At 41.2% G+C, this 21,873-nt stretch overlaps 1 protein-coding gene across 1 annotated transcript in view; it reads left to right on the top strand.

Annotated features, from left to right (window-relative positions):
* mosmoa (modulator of smoothened a) overlaps nucleotides 1–17,455 on the top strand; it is a 30,257-nt gene extending 12,802 nt beyond the window's left edge. Inside the window, exons 2-3 of the mRNA XM_080904772.1 lie at nucleotides 3,507–3,719; nucleotides 13,870–17,455. Coding sequence (XP_080760898.1) covers nucleotides 3,507–3,719; nucleotides 13,870–14,054 — 398 coding nt within the window. The 3' untranslated portion in view covers nucleotides 14,055–17,455. The remainder of the gene's footprint in view (nucleotides 1–3,506; nucleotides 3,720–13,869) is intronic.
* The last annotated feature ends 4,418 nt before the right edge of the window (nucleotides 17,456–21,873 follow it).

Below are 21,873 nucleotides of genomic sequence, written 5' to 3'. Positions count from 1 at the left end.
CATTATTTTCACCAAAACAGTCATTTTTTCCAGAAACCCAACTCGCAGAAAAACCCACCCAAAGCTGTTTGGATGACTTAAATCGAAAGAAGTCTCAGTGTTGTCTGTTATTTGTAAAGGTGTTGGCGGACAAAGAGTGCTCACAGGGAAGAACAAATATTATTTCACTTCCTTTTGAAGTACTTTTTCCTGGCTCATAATTGGTCTTTAGGGGGGGTGAGTACACATGAAAGCATGATTGGTCCACATAGTTGCAGGAACCGTGCTGCCTTATTTTGTAAAATTCCTGTTATTTCTGGCCATTTAATAAATAAATATGTATTTTATGCTTGAGTAAATGAAACCCTTCTGATTTTTTTTCTTAGTGCAAAGCCAAAACCTCTCTCGGAGGTTTCTTTGGGTATCTTTTTTTCTTTTTCTTTTTTGCTGGATGATGGCAAAACCCTGCTTGTCTGATTTCTGATGAGCTGTCAGCTTTCTAAACACATCCCCGTTCAGTTATTTACACATGGAAGAAATTACACGACAGCTCATCACGTTATGCCAGTGTGCACTATCCTCTGATGAAACCCCACCCTGAATCCCCCTCCACCCCACAAGTCTTTCCAGATAGACACTACTTAGCCCTGCAGTCTGTCGTCTGCCCTGAACCTGTGATCAGCAAAGACCTGAGCAGTGTGACGCTGTTCTGCTTACTCAGGTAGAAAATCCCCTCGAGGATGTGCTTTTAATTGAATGGTGTCTCCAAAGTGGCTGTACTGCTGGAGCATGATCCCGCTCTGAGTACTGGCCTTCACACTCTGGCAGAGGTTTGCTAATGACTCAGCCTGAGGAGCTAATCCATTTGTCTCCCATGCCTGATCAAAGATGGATAGGTACTGTGGAACATTAGGCGATGTCATGTTTCTGATAGCAGATGTGCACTACTTAAAGTCTCTGGGCTCTAATTGTGTGTAGAAGACGAAAGATGGAGAGGGTGGATTTAAAGAGTAGGTATATTTTCTAGTCTTTAAATAAACTTATTCATATTCGACACAGTGGGTAGCTCTGTATGTTTGATATTTTTTTTCCTCATATTTTTGCACTGAATGCCCTTCCAATGCAATCCCAAAGGGATTTCTGGGGATCTTTTGCTTGTTTGCCGATTGTGTGATATTGAGTGTTTTAAAGCGGCTCAAAATTTGTCTGATATTATTCCAGTTTCTTACAGCGTGTCTGCGATTAGCAACAAACCTGTGTGGGATACATCCAGTAATTGGCTGGATTGATTTAGTCTTCACCCTCTCTGCTTGAGTGTGAAAATGCAAGAAAAAAAACGTTGGCCACTTAAATAATTGGGCCCACCAGTGTGAAGAAAGTTAGTCCTTGTTTCATTTTCGTGGGTGAATTAGTGACATTTTAAGGATTTATGTTTTTTTTTCCTCTCATCGTCCCTTCACCTGTTCCTTGTTCACTGTGTTCTCAGTTTACCTGCGTCACATTTTCCTCTGCAGTCAGTGATGGAGGCACTTACAGTATTTGTTACTTCTTTACTGATTACTGTCTTTACTTTCTTTTTTCTCAACTTTTTTACCTGTGGTTTCGGTCCTTCTTCTTACTGGGACTTCTAGAGGCACAGTTACTGGAGATCTATGCTTCAGCATTAAATTTACACCCTAACTGCCAGTGCTGTGCAATACTACAAATTTTGGTGTTGATCCATTACCAGCACGGCCAACATTGCCGATACAGATACAAATACTGATACTCCTATATAGGGATGGGTATCGTTTAGGTTTTATCCGATACCGGTGCCAAATCGGTACTTTTGAAATGGTGCCGGTGCTCAAACGGTGCTCAAACCGGTGCTTAAAGAATGGAGAACACAAAATTAGTCCAAAAACCTCTCATGTTCAGCTGTTTTTTTGTAAAAAGATAACAATGTTAGGCTTTTCTGCAGCTATGGGGCATATATGGTATCACTCTTGGCTGGAAGCGGTGCTTAAACAATGGAAAAAAACACAAACTTTGTCCAAAAACCTCTCATGTTTAACTGTTTTCCACTTTTTCTTTGATCATTTTAGCCTTTTTGGCCAGGGTGCAGGGAGTATCTGCCATCAAACAAGAGGACAGCCGCATGTAGCTATGATGATGTTTGCTAGTTCACCTTACCTGCATTAATGTAATAACGTGGTTAGCCCTACTCAATTACAATTAAATTACACACGAATAACATTAAGCTACTCACCCAGAGAAGAACGGCTGCTGCTGCATCATCATCCGTCATCATTTCTGCTACACTGGCAGGGCTAGGGGCCAGGACTCTACTCTTCGGGTTTTTGGGGGATGTTGCACACTCCGGGTCCAATAACAAGCACCACACCCGCAGTAGATGTGCTCAGTGTGAGGTCTCGCAGCAAGCTATCAAATACGGCGCATTTCTCGGCTTTTAAAAAAAACGCTATGCGTCGCCAGGTGTTTCATCGGATTCGAGGTGTTACCTCCTTTGACAGTATCACAGTATCAGCTTAAAGCACTTGTTGCAGGCTGCTGAGTTTGCATATTTTGCTGTGAAGTACAGCCAGACTTTTGACCGCTTTGCCTTGGGCACTTTTAATCTGTAGCTCTGCTCTAAAAGAACGTACGTACCTGGCCCCGCTTACTATCCTTGGAAACGTAAAATGATTGGCTAGAAGTGTATCACAGCTCAGGAAAAAAAAGCACCGAAATGTGCACTGCTTTTCGGTCTGGTTACTACCGTTTATGTCAGAACCGGTACCCATCCCTACTCCTATATGTAGGGGGGAGAAGTGTCTTGATTAATGAGATGAATTGTCATCAATTTGCAAATTCTGAGCATATTTTAATGATTACTAAATCAAAATAATTTTTGCTTTCCACAATAATTAGTTAATACAACAAAACACCTTTTCAGCTTTTTGTGTATTTTGAAACAGATCCTCTTGCACTAGTATCGATCCAATACAGATACCAGCATTGGCACTATCGATATTTGTCAATCCACCCACCTCTACTAACTGCAAACCTCTCTGAAACCCTGTGCTGTCAATGTAACTAAATGCCAGTTTGATGTATCCTCCACTTCTATAGCTTATACCATAGCCTCTATGAAGATTCACCACAGAAGTCTGAATCAGGACTTAGTGGGTCTGTGAGGTCAGGTTTCCACGTCATTTATCATTTATTGCTGTATGTGAATGACAGTAGCTGTAATTTCCTGTTGGCTTATTTACAGATTACATCCTCTTTATGCTGGAAGTGGGAAATGAAGTCTGCAGTGTGTCTCTGTCTCCCTCCTAACTGCAACCCTGCTGTGCGAGTGATTAGCAGTGGAGCTGAAACCTTTCCCCCTCCCATAGCTTTGTAATATATTTTTGGATTCGTTAAGAGTCCTGATGCAGATCATCTGAAAACGGCAAATACTTTTGTTTCATTTTATTTATTTATTTGTGTGAGGAGGGCGACTTAAAATGTCTGCTTCACTGACCCTCGTCGTCTTTCTGCAGGAGCCCTCACGGTCGGACTGGTCCGGCAATGTCAAACGATCCACGGACGAGACCGGACTTGTATCCCACCAAGGCTGCCCCCAGAGTGGGTCACCACACTGTTCTTCATCATCATGGGCATCATCTCCCTCACAGTCACCTGTGGACTGCTGGTGGCATCACACTGGCGCAGAGAAGCCACCAAATATGCCCGCTGGATCGCCTTCACTGGCAGTAAGTGAACATTTTCCCTGAAACTGATGAGACGACCTTTAGAAATTCCCCTTCACCACACCACGTCAGTATATTTATGCATCTATGCAGAGCAGTGAATAATAAAATGGGAGGAGGTTAGGTTGAATCGATGTAGAAATTTGGTTTTAGCCGAGTCTTGCACATCCTCATTTACATGTGTGATAATGTGCACGGCAACAGAAACATCCGAGGCTACGCACAGGATATCAGTCAGTTTGTGTTTTTCAGAGTGATGCGAGGACCTGCGTGTGGGCGTGTGTGTGTGTGTTTTGTTGCATTTGCACATTTATGAGAATTATTTTATTTTTTATTTTGTTGCATTCTTGTCGATTATGCATTCTCCCTGAAGCCGATATTGAGTTATGCAGTTTGTCTGGTACTTGAGTGGGTGGCCTATGTGCCACGGCAATTTTTTTTTTTTTTTTTTTTTTAAATCTCCCTCTTTGCCTTGAAATCGCAGCTCCTCTGCCCCCCCCCCCCCCCCCCCCCGACATGATTTTTGTAAAGGTACGCTTCCACCATTCGATAAGAACTTCCATCTCGCGTACTGACTGTGTCTGGGCTGGTTTCGTAAGGCTGTGTAGGAGGGTGGCATTTGATTGGTCAGACAAAGACAAACCTGAACGTACTCGTACAGATGCAGCAGTGGTATGTGAAGTCACAATGCCCTGCAAAAATTGTTTGAAAGCCTGTGTATTTCTTTTTCTCTCTCCATAAACATTGAAGTTTCTTTTGCCTGCCTGGCCGATTGCGGATTCATATTTTTTATTTTTACTTTTTTTTCCCTGATCATGTGATGAATCACTGCTTTTCAGAATCCCGATTTTTTTTTTTTTATTTATTAATTTTTTTTAATTAATTAATTTTTTCCCCCGCTACACAAACTGCCTGTCCACTAATCACAAAACAGTGTTACATGCTAAAATGAAAGCAGTCGAGTCATTGTTTAACGACTGTACTCAAAGGAAAGTAAGAGCGTTGCCATGGCAATTGTGAGCAGTTGTTACCCCCCTCCACACCACCCTCCTCCCTTCCCATGTACAGCTTCTGCTGGGCATATCAGACAAGAGGTATATTTTTAGTTCAGCTTTAAAGCATGAAAACGTTTACCAGCAAGGAAATAAATGAGGGGAAAAAAGGTTGGAGGAGGAAAAGACTTGTGATCTATTTGAGAGATGAAGCTACGCCTGTGGCAACAGAGGGAAAAGTGATAGAAAAGCATCACTTTTTCTATTTTTAGTACCCCCATTAGTTGGCACTTTAGAGACTGATGGTCTACCTGGGATTCTCTTGTAACTCTTGAGCGGGTAAGGTGGATGAAAAGGGGAGAAAAGTGCTTGATGTTGCTGAATTTTTGCTGTGACGTCTAAAATATTTCATGTGGCTGAGAGAAGGGGGGGAGGGGGGTTAAGTGAGAAAAAAACTGGTGTGATGGTAAAGAGGGCAAGCTGAGCGAGTAATCTTGTTTTTAGACATAAAGTGAGAGGTTGTTGCCCATGTAAGGATGCAAATCGAAAGAGAGGAATAAAGTGAAGCTGGTAGCAAGAAGGCAGGGCTGGTTCATTTTGGGCAAAACAGGTGATGAAGGTTGAGAGGAGGTGGGCAGTGTGTAGTGTTACTGGCTCCAGGCCATCGGGACTTGAATGGACAGCTTTGTGTAACTGGCACAGGCCCGCCTCTGTGTATCGCTGTGTGCACACCAGCAGCGTTTTCCCCCAAAATATGAAGGTCATCTGTGGGGGTGGAGTGGATGCAGAGTTATAGAAAATGTCATTGTGAAGATTCGTTAACAGTAACTGCAAACCATTCGCTAATTAATGAAGTTAGAAAATGAACAAAGCAGCCTTTTCTCTCTCTTTGGATACTATTTACAGCTTCTTCTTTTCTTTTTTTTTACCACTTTAAACAGAATCATTCTTCTAGATTTAACACTGAACTGGTTTCCATGGATGCCAACTTTATTAAATAGCCTATTGATCCTTTTTTTTTTATTGTGTTTGTTTTGCAAGAGAAGCCACCCAGATCCTGCAAATTTTGAATTAAAAATCTGTGATCCATCCTGAGAAAAGTGAGTCAAGGCATCAATGTCGTGTTTCAAATATGTGAGTTGAGGGGGAAAAAAAGAGGAAATCTTGTGTTCTTTCTTAAAGGGGGTTAAACTGCTGCTTATGGTCCTTCTCTGGGTAGTTGCACATTTATGTGATTCAGGTTTATGAGTTGCAATGTCAGAGCTGAATTGTGTTGTGTCTAACTGATTAAAACGTAATCTGTGACTACTGCTGGTGCACAATAAGAGATACTGTTTAAAGACCTGAATTTTTTAAAAAACCCCAAAAACATCAGCACTCAGGAGAGTCAGAGACTACCAGCAACATAAAGCAGTAGTGCTCACACTGGTGGTATGCCTGCTGGTGGAGCACTGAAGCATTTCTGATGTGGACACATGTTTCCAGGGGTAAAACTGCAGAGCACAAGAAGTTATTAGAATCTGATTGCTGAAGGAAGAACCACCAAACAAGCTTAATGGAATCAAAATTCAGGTTTGATTTATTCAGGCAGTCCTATCTGAAAAACTAGCATGTGCTTATACTCCCTATACAACAGTTCAACTGAAACATTTCACAGAAAGAGCTACTAAATTATCCTTTTAGAGCCCAAAAGATGATGCACTATATTGCCAAAATTATTCTCTCATCTGTCTTCACACACATATGAACTTGAGAGACCAAGTCTTGTTATGCTGAAACATTACGAGTTCCTTTCACTGGAAGTAAGGGGCTGAGCCCAACTCCTGGAAAGACAACCACACAAAATCCCCCCTCCACCAAAGTTTACACGAGCAGTGAGACTCGTCCATCAGGCGGCATCCTATCATGGTACCACGCTGGAAAATAAGAGACACTCATTCTCTCAGGAATGTTTGTTGAAGCAGTCTGCGTGCTTAGCTTCTTGATTTTATAGACATGTGGTCATGGAACTGATTTGAACACCTGAATTCAATGATTTTAATGAGTGAGTGAATACTTATGGAAATATAGAGTATATGCTGTGCATGAAATCTTCGTTATCTGCTGTTTGGTTGGCTCAACTCGTGCTGCCTGCTTCTAAATGACCTCTAACTTATCTTTGCAGTATCTTGTTATTTAAATCTGTCACATTTCTGATGCAAAGAGTCATCTGTTAATGAGCAGCATCGGTCTCTTTAGTGATACACTAACAAGCAAGTGCAGCTCTCATAGTTGCTGTTAGTGGTTACTGCTGCAGATTAGACTTGTATATTAGATCGTCTGGATTTATTAACACTTCAGTCTACAGCATGAAAACCGTGACACTTCTCCCCAGATGTAGGGAAAACGCTGCACCGGTGAATTCACAGAAATAATATAAATATGTTAAAATAATATTCTGAATAGTATTTTAAAAAATTAAATCAGCATCCTATAGAAAAGAAAATGTATGCTTAAGCAAGTTGAACAAGGGAGCAGAATAACTACTTGTAGCATGAGTAATGTGGTAACTGTTACTCTTTACAAGTATTTGTATTAATGATTAAATTATTTTTCTAAATCTCTGTTGCCATAAGAAAGAAAAACTGCATATTTGTCATTTGAGCAGGTTTCTGCTAATTGGAAGCGTGGTGGTTCGATCTCTCTCATTCAGTCTTATGTGTTGAAGTATCCTTGTGGAAGCTTCTAGGATGCATCCATTAACGTGTGTGTGTGTGTGTGTGTGTGTGTGTGTGTGTGTGTGTGTGTGTGTGTGTGTGTGAGTGAGAGAAGTTAAAAGGATTTAGGCATAGAAAGGGGTTTATGTATGAGTGAGTATGTGTAAATGGGTGAATGAGCCTTGTGGAAAGAAAGTGCTTTGAAAGCTCAAGTATTGTGCATTTACTATTTTAGAAAAGGTCCTTAAATGATTAAGTAGCTGATGGTTGTTTTTAGATATTTTCTGTCAATCAACTAAAGAATTAATCGGATAATTGCTGCAGCTCTCTTGTTTGAGTGCAAAGAATGACTGCTTCTCTGAAGGCTCCATATGTCACTGGTTGAAACACTTAAGAGAAGCGTCTGACTGAAGTGCACTTTGCTCAAGTTTTCAGGTATAACGCTGAGTCGTGTATTTTTGGCTGCCTTTTAGCTCGCCTCACGAATAAACACATGTCCGGAGTAATGAGCGGGCATGAATCTAAACTCGAATTGTGATGCAAGTTTACTCTGCTGGGATCTTTTGTGCTCGCTAACAGACAGGAGGAAAGCAAACCGGTAGGTTTATGAGTAAAACCTCATCAGATGACGCAGGAATTTTTATTCGTGATGAAAAACGGCTAATAGGAGCACAACACTGTAAAACCGGTTTATTAGTTAGTAAAATACCTGCGTGAATGTCACACTCGGTTAATCTTGTTTAGATTAAATGCAGGCGCAGTTACAGCTTGGTTGCCAACCCATAAATATTCCTAGTTTTATTATATTTTTGGGGTAATGTGGCAAACAGATAGGCACGACTCACTTATTGGATTTCTATATCTTTGCCTTAAGAGAATAAAGCGTATAAAACTTTAAACTGTCTGAAATTTAAATTGCAGGAGAATCTAAAAACAGACTCTTTGCTTCATTTTAACAGTTTATAGTCAGTCTGTTATTTTATGCATATTCTACATCCTAGTAAAACCTTTAATCTGTGAATTGCAGGAATTAAGTCTCAGATTTTTCTTTTTCGGGAAACTGTATAGCGAAACATTAAAATTTGTTAATCGGTTTGTCCCAAAAAAATTGAGACTCAGATACTAAAATTAACATTAAGAAACTCATTTGCAACAATATCGATACTATCTTTGCTGTCGTGCCTCCTCCACTTGACGCAAAGCACACAGCTCCTTCCTTTGCTAACAGCTGAAGTAGTTGATGTCATTAACACTGAACAATACTTCAGGAGGAATTTAAAGAGGCCAGTAAAGCTCATGTTAACATTAGCCATTTAACTATTCGCAGTTACCCGATAGCCACATTAGCCAAATGTTATAAGCATTCGGCTAGTGGACTGCAGCTCATGGATGGAAGAGTCCTGGTGGTGTAGTCTTGTTGGTGTCACAGACACATGGGGAAGCGGCCAGGACTGTGCAGATCTGCGCCGAAGCCGTAGATGAACTGAGGAGAGAGTCCAGAGTGTGGAGAACAACTTTACCGTAATACGTTTTGTGCAATAATTTAATGATTTAGATGCGTTAGGTACGTATTTGTTTATTAGTAAGTTCTAAAATATACTTTACCTCCACCATCTGAAATGAAATTATGTAAATCATTTTAATTAGTTACTTTAAAACTAAATCTTCTATACTTCTGTACCCCGTGATATAGAAAATGACATTGAATATTTTTCTGGGTATTGGTATAAAGTATGAAATTCTCGTTCTGTGACAACGCTGCTTGTAACCCAGTCATTAAAAGCAAGCGTTGCTGGGCAGCTATCTTGGTGTTGCCTCCAGGCAGTTATTTTAAACCCTTCTAAACTTTAATTTTTAAAGCTCACAAGGATGAAACTGTACGTATTATAATTTGTATTTAAAACGTGATGTTTTGGGGCATTTTTCCCTTTTATTTATTTATTTGGACAGTGAAGCTTTTTTTAAATAGGAAAGTGCGGCTAGAGCTTTGGGGAAGACACACATCAGATCCCTGGGTCAGAATCGAACCCAAACCGCTGCATCGTACCTCCGTGACACATGGTCACCCGCTTTTTCAGGTGAGCCAAACTGCCACCGCTTATCTGCATCTTTGTGACCGTAATGAGTTGATACGCCTGTCACCACACAATTAATGCTGTTTTGAACTTGTATTCACACATCAGTGCAAGAGCAGGACCGGCTCATATATTTCACAGTTCGGATTTCTTATTGGCTCTTCGGGGTAAACTGCCATCTTCGCCGTCTGGCATTGATTTCTATTCAGGGTGCTTTGAGCATTGCATTTCTCTCCTATGTCTGTCTAATCTGAAAATGGCTCTTTATGCTTTCACAACATGTCACATAACCTCAATAAGTCAACAGGGCTTCTAGAGTACGGACACACAACTTTTTCTAAACAACAAGGAAGTCACTCTGAACTGATGTAGGAAAGGATATCTAATGCAGTTTCCGTTTGCGGTGTTGCTGCTTCAGGCAGTGCAGAAAGAAGTGTTGATCTAAAGAAAAAAAAATGCACAAAAATGGTGAAAAGCTCTTTGATAGATCAGTTATTTTTAATTACTTGAAGCTATTCCACAAATTCTGCACAGCCATTGATTTGGATTCAAAAACCACAGTTTGCTTTGCTGCTTAACGTCACTGTGAGTTACATAAGTTGTCTCAACTGGACCTCGAGCTTCAGTTACAACACTTTCAAAGGAAGGAAGAGAAAAGGGAACCTTTGCTATTGGCAACAGCTTTGTTATTCCATTTTTCACCTACTTCCTGGACATTTGAGTAAAACCACACGATGGCTTCATCCCTGATCTCTGCTGTGCTTGCTCTGCAGCCGCTGACTTGACCACTGTGTGTTGAGCAGAACATCACACTGTTTATTGAGAATGGTGCCTGTTGCAAAAGCAGCGATTCCCAGCATGCGGTCAACGCGCCGAGCTAATTGATCCCGCAGGGCTTGATGGTGATTGTCAGAGCTCACCAATCAGCGGAATTGGATTTGCAGAAGGAAACCAGGTTAACACAGAAAAAAAAAAAAAAAACATGTCCCATGGTAGCTGAGCTCCTGTAGGGGCCTGACCTCTACATCATGTACTTGGAAGACACACTGAGACATTAAATTCAGAGTTCTCCGATATGTAGCCGTTTAATAATATAAAAAGGAAAATTATCTGGTCCTTAGCAGGTCTTAGATGAAATACAGTATATGTAATATTACACTCTCGCCATTTAACAAGAAATAAATGCAGTTGATTAACTGATCATTAGCAAGTGAGAGCTTTGGCTGTTTGCAGATCTGTAGCATTGAGGTGCCAACAGAAAGCCGTCATTGCTGCTGATGCTGGGAGGAGTTATGAGGCCGTTTTGAAGCAATTTGAAGTTTATCGTTGTGCATCGAGAGATGATTCACAAGTGAAAAATATTCAAGACAGTCAACAATCTTCCCAGAAATCCCTGTCCCAGCAAGTGTCACCCCAAGGTCATACTGTGCTTCAAGTGGCTCTGTAATTATTATTTTTTAACCTTAGTGCTACAGCTCTACTTCATCATCATCCATTTCATAGCTGCTCAGAGAAACTGCAAAAAAAAGGGGGGAAAGGAAAAAAAACCCAAGAGCTATATCTCGCTCTACAGGCCAATTAGATGTCAAAATTCATGGCAGCACAATTGGGTTACCAGAAGAAATCCTTTTTCTCTAAAGAGAAGAGGGCAACACAGGTCATACAGCAGCACAATGATCCCAAATATCAAAGCAAATATACAACCGAATTGCCTGAAAAGAAAAGAAACAAGGTGTTGCAGTGACTCAGTCAAAGTCCAGACTTTAACCTGATTGTTATGCTGCAGAGGGACCTGAAGAGAGCCGTGCATCAACAAATGCCTGTAGAGTTCAATGAACCGAAGCATCGTTGTAAAAGGAGTGGGCCAGAATTTCTCCACAATGATGTGAGATACCAATAAAGTCATTTAGAAAAGTTTTTCTTTTTCTTTTTCAAGCTATTGCTGCTAAATGTGGTTTTACAAGCTCCTGAATGCTTTTAGTTTTTGACAACTAAGTGTAAACTTTGTTGTGTTTTACCAGGGAAAGTTGCTCCACACAGTTTAGAAAGCATCTTATTTTCCTTGCCATCAAATGTGAAATGCATCTACTCATCTCTTCCTCCTAAATGTTGACATTTTGTCGCATTTTCATTCAACTGGGAGGAAAAGAGTCAGCTGAACTAATCGGATCACCTCCAAACTTGTCCTGCCTTTCTACACTTCTGATTGGATCTAGTCTCCCCAGAACAAATTTAATCTCGGTTTTTATTCAGTGACGAAAGTGTCAATATTTGTATGAAATCCAATTAATGTATTTGCTGTCGCACATTTTGGGGGGTTTATTTTGGGTCTATATTACGGTTGAGTTGCATTGTGGGTAAAGTAGTTGATGGGCTTTGATAAGAAAGAACACATGGAGTGGAGTTTACTGTCCTATACCTCAGCCTTGGAAAACTTTGTGTATTTGTTCTGTTCTGGTTAGTCTTCGACGGCGTTTCCTTCAGCATTGCTTTTGCTTTTCTAACTTAAAATCTTAGGACTATCTTTTCTACTTTGATGAACACGTTTTTTGTGCCTAACTAAAGGTTCAATTAGTAAATCACACCTCTCATGTAACATCTAGTGGCAGTCTCAGGAAACTACAACATCTGCAAACGTGTCATTTCCACCACAGCTTCTAACATTTGTAAATTTGGTAAATCCCTTTTCTGGATTTGACTTGACTTGCAGTGTATAAACGGAGCTGCAATGTGCTTGTTTAGAAAGCTTAAAATGTGATTACTGATCTGCACCTTTTAAGCTTGTAGAGAAATGTACTGTGTTAATCAGCCTGAGGTGGCATAAAGAGCTTGTTTATGGTTCTTGGAGGAGCATTTACTGAAACTAATGGTACATTCTGCTAGTCTGGGAAATGGTGTCAATTCATTTTGAGCTCAAGGGAAGAAGTTAATGATTTACCAACAAATAATTCACACACAAACTTTACAAACTTGAAAGCTTAAATCAAGCCCATTACTGCTGGCTGGCTTTCTTTTAGAGATTTGCTAAAACATTTAACTGTGGAAAAATGCTGCCTTCAGGTGCTGTAAGAAATATTATTTAAATATAAACGATGTCAGAGTGCAAGCATAACTGGCAAAGAGGACGATTTCTGGGATTTTTGAGACACAGGTTTGGACGAGGACGTTGACATGGTTCCTTAGAAAATGTTGCACATTTATTAAGAACATCACTCAAAGTCCAAACAAAGTTAATCAGTATTTTATCAAGATTTTGATGCTGAGCTGCACATCTGTGAACAACAAACCTCTACTGTGTGTGTGCGTGCGTGCGGCTACTCTGTATAAATGCACAGCACATTAGTGGTTTCCAGCCTTTCCGTACTGTCAGTCCCCCAAACGCTCTTCGGTAATCTCATGACCTCACAGGTTTATTGAAGATGAAGGAAAAAAATCCTTTTGTCACCTGAACTTATACTTTTTATATAAGTAAGCACTGAATCAGGGTTTTTGCTTCCTCGCTGGACAGACGGACATCTCTGAGGTTTGCTGAGGATCAGGTGTCTCCTTAAATTTTTTTGAGCAGTGTATTAAAATGTGACCGAAAAGTTATAAGTTATGGCTTTTTCACTTCCTTGGTTAAGTTTCACTCTAATGATTGTAGTGCTGCGTTTACCTTGTAGTCATATATGATGTGCTTTTAAGTGTTTTCAGTGCCTGCTTCAATCTTCTGTCTATAGAAAGTTCCAGCTGCTGCTTTCATGAACATGTCTCTCTCTGAGTGTTTCATTTCTCCGATTTTCTGCAGTCAGCTGCTGTTCATCAACTGAATGTTGAAGTTTTCGGGGTATTTTCAGCGATGTCTGCGCAGCTGCCCTTTTTGATTCCTCTTCGGAGGAAGATTTAACTAAAAATAGAAATGTCTCATTTCTACAGGAGACTAAATTTGGTTTGGGCGAGCTTGGACTCAGGCTAGTGTATGCTTGTCAGACTAATGTATAATCTATGACGCACATTAACATTACATAATTGAGTGCCTCTGCCTCTCATCTTTGTGAAAATGCAAGGCAGAATTATCTGCATGCCATGGGTCTGTTTGCTTCTGAAGGGACAATTACACCATTTGAAAGGCGGTGTTGTATCTCACTAATGAACTCCCGAAAATTGAAGTCAGTTTGAGGCTATGCTTTCTGCTCAAGCTGATGAGATTAGGCTTAATTTTCTGAATCCACTGTGGAGAACAAAGACTAGAATAAGAGCTGACACTCCTTTAGTTTCATTTATCAGTTCAGTCTGTCCCCAGAGCTTATTTTACACACAAGATTTCAGTGCATTGAGGAAAAGCTACAGATTAATTCGAGTCATCTTTTAAGGAACTAATATTTTTCCTCTCTCCCTCCCTTGCTTCCAGTGATCCTGTTCTGCATGGCGGCGCTCATCTTCCCAATAGGCTTCTATATCAACGAGGTGGGAGGCCAGCCGTACAAGCTTCCCAACAACACGGTGGTCGGCTCCTCATACGTGCTGTTCGTCCTCTCCATCTTCTTCACCATAGTGGGACTGCTGTTTGCAGGCAAAGTTTGCCTCCCGGGCTGAGGATTCCAACGCTGTCGCCTCTGGACTGACACGAGAGGCTCTGAAAATGTCATGGGATTTAAAAAACAAACAAACACACATGCAAAAATGACTGAAAATCAAAAACGACTAACTCTGGCCAGAAGCCTGAAACGGGGGAAGTTTCTGCTTATGTGTCGAGGGACCGCAGCACCGTGGAGTACCCAGCGACTAAAAAGATGAATAAATGAACAAAACACTTAAAGGGGACATGGACGCAAAAGGTTGGGGGAGTGCGAGGGCAGCCGAGGCTGCTGCAGCACCCTGCCACTGTTGATTTAAAAGAAGAAAAAAAAAGAAGGAAAAAAAAAAAAAGAAAAATGGTGTCTCTCTGTTGTTGTTCTGTTGGAAAGGGTGCTCAATGTGCTGCTGTCATGGCAACCGCGACCACAACGCTGGCGCACATTTCTTGAGGACCACTAAAGTCACTCCTCGACATGATTTCCAGCCACCCGCCCCACCTCGCCGCTCTCAGCATCATCTGCGCCGTCACGACCGCTCCTGTTGCTGTTTTTGGCTTCTCTTAGCTATTTTTAGTTTTGTGTTTTTTCTGTTGTTGTACAATTTGTGTTCTTTTTTTCTACTTCTTCTTCTTCCTCCCCCACCACCTTTGTCCACTGAAGTTGTTTGAGTGTTACTGAGGTTCACTGAGCTGAACCCTTGAAGGAAACCCTTCGGGGGAGGTGGGAGATTGCAAAAGCTTGGCTCTAGAGTGGGGTTTATTCTCTCCTGTCACATTTGCACAGCCCCAGGTGTGTGGGAGAGGTGAGCAGCTGAGGTCACAGCTGTCAGGGGGCCACACACGGGCTACTGTGGATGAGAGGAAGATGCAGGTGTGCTTCCTCTTTTGTCTCCAGCCGGCTACTGCTCAGGAACAGGTAGCCCCAAAGGGGAGGCTGACCTCCCTGGGCAGCAGAATACAAGGTCAAGCACCATTAAGGAGAATGCCACTTACTGTAAGACCTTGCATAGTGTTATTAATAGCAGCAAAGTATTAGCGAGTGTAGACAGCTCTGCTAAGCCATCAGCTAACGCCATCATGCTGATACACTCCCACAGCCAGTAACTAGAAGACTGTGAATTTAGAGAATCATCATAAACGCACCTCGTATTTATAGTAATACACTTAATTGCGTTAAGCACAGCCACATGCCTAGTGGCCTTTTCAAAGTATTTTGTAGGGATCACTGCAGTTTTGCATTTTTCTGCAGGTTGGGAGCTTCCCTGAGTGGAAGCTGGAAGTTACAAGTGGTGTGAAAATAACATGCGAATGCTAAAAAATCAGTGGTATTCTCCTTTAATGTTGGACAGGAAGTAAGTGAGCCAGGAGCAGTTTGTTCTTTCTTTCTTTCTTTCTTTCTGCATAAGTGAACGGACTGCAGGTCAGGTCCATGCATAGGGGGGCTGTGCCTCGGTTTGCTGCTCGTGATGTCTGTGAATGCAACACACACATACATAAACGCACACAAATACAAAAATATATTTACCCTTGCAGGGTTTTTCCTGGCCTGCAGTGAACCTTCAGTGAGTTATTTTCCTGTAGGTTTGAACACTTCACATTAAAATTAAACCTTTAATTAAAAAAACAATTTGGTGATTCTGGCATAAGGTCTTTTAAAGGAGCCCAAAAAGTCCTCTGTGAGGGGGAAAGCCCTGCACACAGTCTGCACTGTGTGCAAGCTAACATGGTTTTATTGTAGTAATTACTTTATCAGTGTCCAGATTAATTTGCACCACTCTTTGCTCACCACAAGTTCTTAGCTGTCTTGCCTTCATCAGGGTGATGTCTGAGGTTGTTTCTGGTCTCTTCCTACAAATAGAAACTGCATAAAATACAACAAAAAGAGTGCTCCTTTAACAAATATAATCAATTAGGTTTGAACCATGTAAATGGGACAATATTGCAGTGCTCTGTACCATTTATACTAACAGTGAGGGTGCGACTACAGTAGTTGCCACTCAGACACATCCTCCTCATCAGCACTGGTATAAGAGTAAAGGTAATAATCTGTGAATTTCTGAACTTTTATACTGATATATCTTTAAAGGAAGTAAAAACCAACACAATGGTGTCTTCAGCCCAGCTGGGCAGTGGTAGCACCAGTGTAAAGTTACAATGATCCTCAGGCAAGTTTTGAATTTACTAGAAGGCTCTTAGTTAGGATTTAGAAGTGGACTTATCAAGGTTGATTTGTTATGGATAACATCCTTGGGACGTGCGAGTCTCTCGAAAGTTAAAAAATAAAAATAAAAAATCAGTGAATGTTGAGATTGAACTGATAAGTCTGACTTCTGTCCATCGACACAACCTCGTAGCTCACACACTTCTGGATTAAACACGGCACCAAATTCAAACAGATACAATGTATCCATCCTATCTTCCATTGGCCTTCACAGAGCCTTTCCTTAACTAAACAAATAAAATAAAATAAAAAGTCACAAGAGGCAGAAATGATTCGTTTTCCACCAGCACTGGGGTGTCGGCACAGGATCGTTGGAACTACTGTTCTCACTGGGCGCGTTTGGAGCTACTGCAAGAAATTCAGCAGTGATTGGCAAATGCAGCCCACCGATTTGTCCAATGTGATTTTTATCTTCTTCCCACGGAAATTACCCCATCAAACCTGTCAAAATGTGAGCCAGTTCTTCAAAAATACACCACGGCAGAGCTGGCCCAGCATCAGTGCTGTGCTGGTGGGAAAAGAGGTGTCACTGCTGAAGCTGGAACCAGCAGAAGATTAGCATTTCTGATTTATTATCGAAATAGCTGCTGATTCATTCTCCTTCAGTCATTGCAGCTCTTTCACACATTCATACCATACTGTAAATGTAGGGAGCATGCAAGCTGCTGACCCTAGGACTTGTCCTGGAAAGTGTGTGTGTGTTGAACCGATCGCAGTCGCTCACTCGCCAAGTCTTAGACTTTTTGTTTTGTATTTTCTGTTTCCTGCTCAACTTTTCTTACTCTGTCTGATGATGTATACGGCTATTCTGTACACTTTGCAGTGCCCTGTCTTGGTTGGTTCAGTATTGTGCCATGACCTACTTCTTTTTTTTTTTCTTTTTTTTTTAAAAAATAATGTACAGACACAAGAGGCAGGATTTCTGTATTAGAAAGCACTGTGCATTCAACAGTATAGGTAACAGACATAGAAGCACCACAAATGTATAAAAAAGAGAACTTCTTACCTCATTGTTTTTTGGTTTGTTTGTTTTTTTGTTGGGTTTTTTTTTTGTTTCAGCTATTATTTTCTAATGGTGGCAACATGTGTGCCCTCTAATTTGTCTCTTGCCTTGATCGGATGTCTACACGTAAAGCCTATGATCATAGGAAATTATTTATCACTGAATAAAAAGAGAAAAGTGGGTGTGTGTGACTCTGACACGGTCTCTGTGTTGTGCTTATTTAAAATGGGTGAATCTAATCGAGAGGAGGATGACGGGCGAAGCGGAGCAGAGCTTAATCTCATTATGTTTTTGTAGGATGTGGCCCAAATGTACTTCGCCTCTTCCTACTTCATTAAATCGAAAAAGAGCTTGTTCTCAGACACAAACCTGCTGTGATTTGAGAGCAGCTACCCATGATGCATCAGTGAAGTGCTTTCTGAGTGCATTTTGTTAAATACTCAATGGTTTCTCGCTCTCACGCCGAGCCAGACCTCCAGCACCGCAGTGTCATAAACAAGAGGCGCACATTTCCTCTGGACCTGTGAAGATCGTGTCTCACTTTTTCTGCTCGCCCCTCAGTGACCTGGAAATCTATTTTTATAATTATCTGAGCTTAGTCACTTTTACTCCTTCTAATTTATTAGTCCCCCTCAAAGTACTCGCACCCAGATCAAAGCAGTGGGATAAATTTTAATCGGCCAATCGCATCACAGCAACTCGAGTACACATAGGCATGTATACCTGGTCAAGATGACCTGCTGAAGTTCAACTTGACATAAAGTGACTCTGAATGTGGCATGGCTGTTGGTGCCAGACGTGTTGGACGTGTTTCGGGATCTGCTGATCTACTGATATTTTCCCCACACAGCCACCTCAGGGTTTACAGAGACTACTCAGGCAAAGAAAAAATTTCTAGTGAGCAACGGTCCTCTGGATTGAAATGCCGGAGGTTCTGGGAGAATGGCCAGACTGGTTTGAGATGAAAGGCAATAGTTACAATACATTGAACCTTAATGCAGCAGAAGACCAAACTAAGTGCTACTGCTGTGATCTAAGAAGAGGAAACGGGATATAACTGGCAGAGGCTCAGCAAGAATGGAAATGTTTGGTCTGATAAGTCTAGGATTTCTGGCAGAGTCGTTGGCATAAACAGCAGAAAGCATGCATCCATCCTGGTCTGCTAGTGTGGGAATATTTTCTCTGCACACTTTGTGCACCACAGTCTACCTAAGTATCATTACTGACCAGGTCCAACTCTTTATGACCCATCCAACTCCAGTCCTCAAGGGCCGGTGTCCTGAAACAGGCAACTGGCAATTCAGCCATTTGATTTATGTTGCTGCAGCTCATGAGGGCATGAACATGGTGCAATAAAAGTCAATTTTTCCAAATGCTTACATTTATTTACATTTACTTGAGTAGGATTAGGGGTTGCCACCTTGGGGTGCAGTCAAGTCCTATAGTGTCTTGCTAATGACCTACTAATTTTATTCATGTGTGTTGCAGCGGGGACACATTTAAAAGTTTCAGGACATCAGGCCTGGAGGTCTGGAGTTTGACACACCTGCTCTAAAGGATGCTTCTGAGAGGATACCACACCATGTCACAAGCTCTAATCCTCTACAACTGATGTGTTGAAGATGTCAATCTCACTGTACACAGATCCATTAGAGCACCTTTGGGACTTGATGGAACGGGAGAGTCACATCATGGATGTCCAGCTGACAAATCTGCATCAACTGTGTGATGCTATCATGTAAATATGGCGCAAAATCTCCATAGAGGAACAGTCCAGCAGCTTGTTGAATCTATGCCATGAAGAATTAAATCAGTAGCAACCCAGTACTAGCAATGAGTAGCTAATAAAGTGACCCTTGAGTGTATATACATAAGTAGCAGATAGATTTCTGCCTTTGATTTAGATATATCTGTTTAAATGAATATCCAGCACCTGCTACAAAAGATTAGAGCTGATGGGAAAACACGAGCAGCATTGACATTCATTGGTTTTCCTAAATAGAATTTCCTTTTCATTCACTAATAATGGCACTTACTTGGCAAAATCAATCTCAGGACTATTCACAAAAATCTACAAATAAGCACACAACCCAGGCCCATTAAAGCAGGCCTTTCTATTCATGTTTCTCATTCATTCAGCAGGAAGAGTCTCCTTCATTCATTTCTCACTTTCTCCTTGTCGGTGCACAGCTGAAGATGAAAAAGCACTGCTCCTCCCAGGACTGCACTCCCCATTAGCTTCTCTGTGACCTGCAGCGCCCAGTTCAGCTCCAGTGGTCTTTCCATTTAGGATTTCAGAAGGTCACAGCAATTCAGCTCAGTGCATCACATCAGGCCACTTTGCTCTGCTTTCTGATGACAACTTAGGGATGTTTGTAGAAAAACAAAAAATAAAAATATTTTCTGGAAATTTGATCTCAAGTATCACGAAAATCAGTGGTGGGCAGCATGTTTGTTTTTTCCCCAGAGGGCCGTGCTGACTCCTATAAAGTAAGAAAAGGGCCGCAGTTTGGATAATGACATTGAAACCGAATTCAAAGGAAGGAAAATAAACAGATATTTAACAAAATTTTAATTAGCCTGGATTTTTCCACTTGTCTGATGGGACAGTTCACTGATGAAACACAGCACTGGAATCCAGTTAAATACCAGCATAGACTAACTGCCGTCATCTGCCATAAGATTAGTTTATTAATGAAGTCTGCGTGCCTTTCCCCACTTGTTTCACTTGCAAAGCTTCTCTAGTACAGTGATCGTAATGATGGAAACCATTTAACTCTTTCAGTGGCTGAAAGAACCAGCAGCTGATGCTTTTTTTGGAAATATTAAATTTATGTCAAGAACCAACAGCAGAAATCTATGAGTGCTGTCTGCTACTGCAGTGGTTTCCTACCTGGCTTCAAGATCCTTTCAGGAGGGACCTGGAATGAATCTAAGTTAATTACAGATGCATAAACAATAAATAAAACTTGAGCGTTTGCAGTCACGTTAGCAGGTCTGTGAGGTTGTTCTCGATCACAGCTGAGCTAACATCAGCTTAAATACCGATGTTTAGTTATGATTTTGATCATTTTAGGATGTTAGCATTCTGATTATGCTAACGATTTTGCTAATTCAGTTTATAGCTCAGTTTCTGAACTCAATTTTCTTAATTTCTTTCGTTTTATTGAATCGTTTCATATCATGTCATGTTAAATTGAATGCTTTCACTGTGGAGTCTCCAAATGTGAATAAACTAAGCACACGCTGTGATTTATTAGCTTGTAGGTCCACCTTTAGCAGCAACAGCTTGAATCATTTTCTGCCTGACTTTATCAGTCTCCCACATCATCGTGGAGGATTTTGGCCGACTCATCATTAAATGTTGCCTCCGTTCACTGAAGTTTGTCGGCATTGATTTTTGCACAGATCTCTTAATGTCACAGCACGGCATTTCAGTCAAGTTGGACTTTCTCTGGGTCTTTGCAAGACCTTAATTATTTTTCTTTTTCACCCTTTCTGTTGGAGATTTGCTGCTTTGCTTGGGATCATTAACCTTTTGTGTTACCAAATTTTAGGTAAGCTTTAGACAACTGAAGACTCTAGAATACTTTGGTGCACAAAGGACTTCCTGGTAGACTCAGTGACTGCAAAGTGCCCAAAACAAATCCTAATCGTCTCCCATCTTCCACCACGCCGAACAGTCGGTATGTGGCATTTTCTTTTCACCAGATGAGCTTATATTTCCTCCTTGGCATCGTGTTAAAACACACCTGAATGCTCAAGACCAGCAAACTGCCCAAACTTCTGCTTTTATAGAGGTGCTCCCATTTTGCTGATCATCAATCTGATGATCATGATGAACACCTGGCTTGGAAGCAGAAAGGGTGTGTTCTTTTTTCACATCACCTTATGTATAAAAAATGGAAAGAAAGAAAGGTTGGAAACCTGTTATGGAAAAAGTAACGTGTATTTAAAAATGACTGAAGAAATATTCTCATTAATCTAATCTATACAACTGAAATAAACAAAGTCAGGCTATGCTTCAGGTAGGTGCTTTTTTCTTTGTTTTTGCCTTCCCTCACTGCACGCGTGGATAGATCACCCTGTATTTACAGAGCCAAAGTGAGGGGGGTGAGAGTAAAGCAAGCCAAGAGGACTCACAGATGAGGCTGCTTGACTCGATTTGCTCTGGACCTCCTGATCGGCAGCAGATGCTTAATAGTGAGTTATTAGAGTAGAGATCAGCACTGACAGATCCAACGGCAGCGCTCTCAGCCCAGATGGAGGTGAGTCCTCAGCGCTTCGTATAACTCACCAGCTAATCCACTGAAATACAATATGCACTGCTTCGCCTTTAAAGGTTAAGCACATCATTAGCTGTATCTATAAAGAATTTGTGAACAGAGCATCAGTACACGCAGTATGTGACCCAGGCTGGATTTCATCTTACTATCCAGACCTCGCTGAAGTTTAATTAAGAAAGTTTTCAGTTTCAGAGGATTGTTAAACAGCTCAGAAGAAGCCCTTAGCCCTGTAGTACATGGTGATGGATTGTTCCCATACGACTGATATGATTAGTTGATTAGTTTTTCCTGTGAAAATATTAAACTTCCTGTTGAGAGCTCAGTGTGGT

The sequence above is a fragment of the Rhamphochromis sp. 'chilingali' genome (genome assembly GCF_963969265.1).
Source record: "Rhamphochromis sp. 'chilingali' genome assembly, chromosome: 15".
NCBI classification, from domain to species: domain Eukaryota; kingdom Metazoa; phylum Chordata; class Actinopteri; order Cichliformes; family Cichlidae; genus Rhamphochromis; species Rhamphochromis sp. 'chilingali'.
Note: the sequence above shows the minus strand (reverse complement) of the source record. Positions and strands in the feature narration are given on the sequence as shown.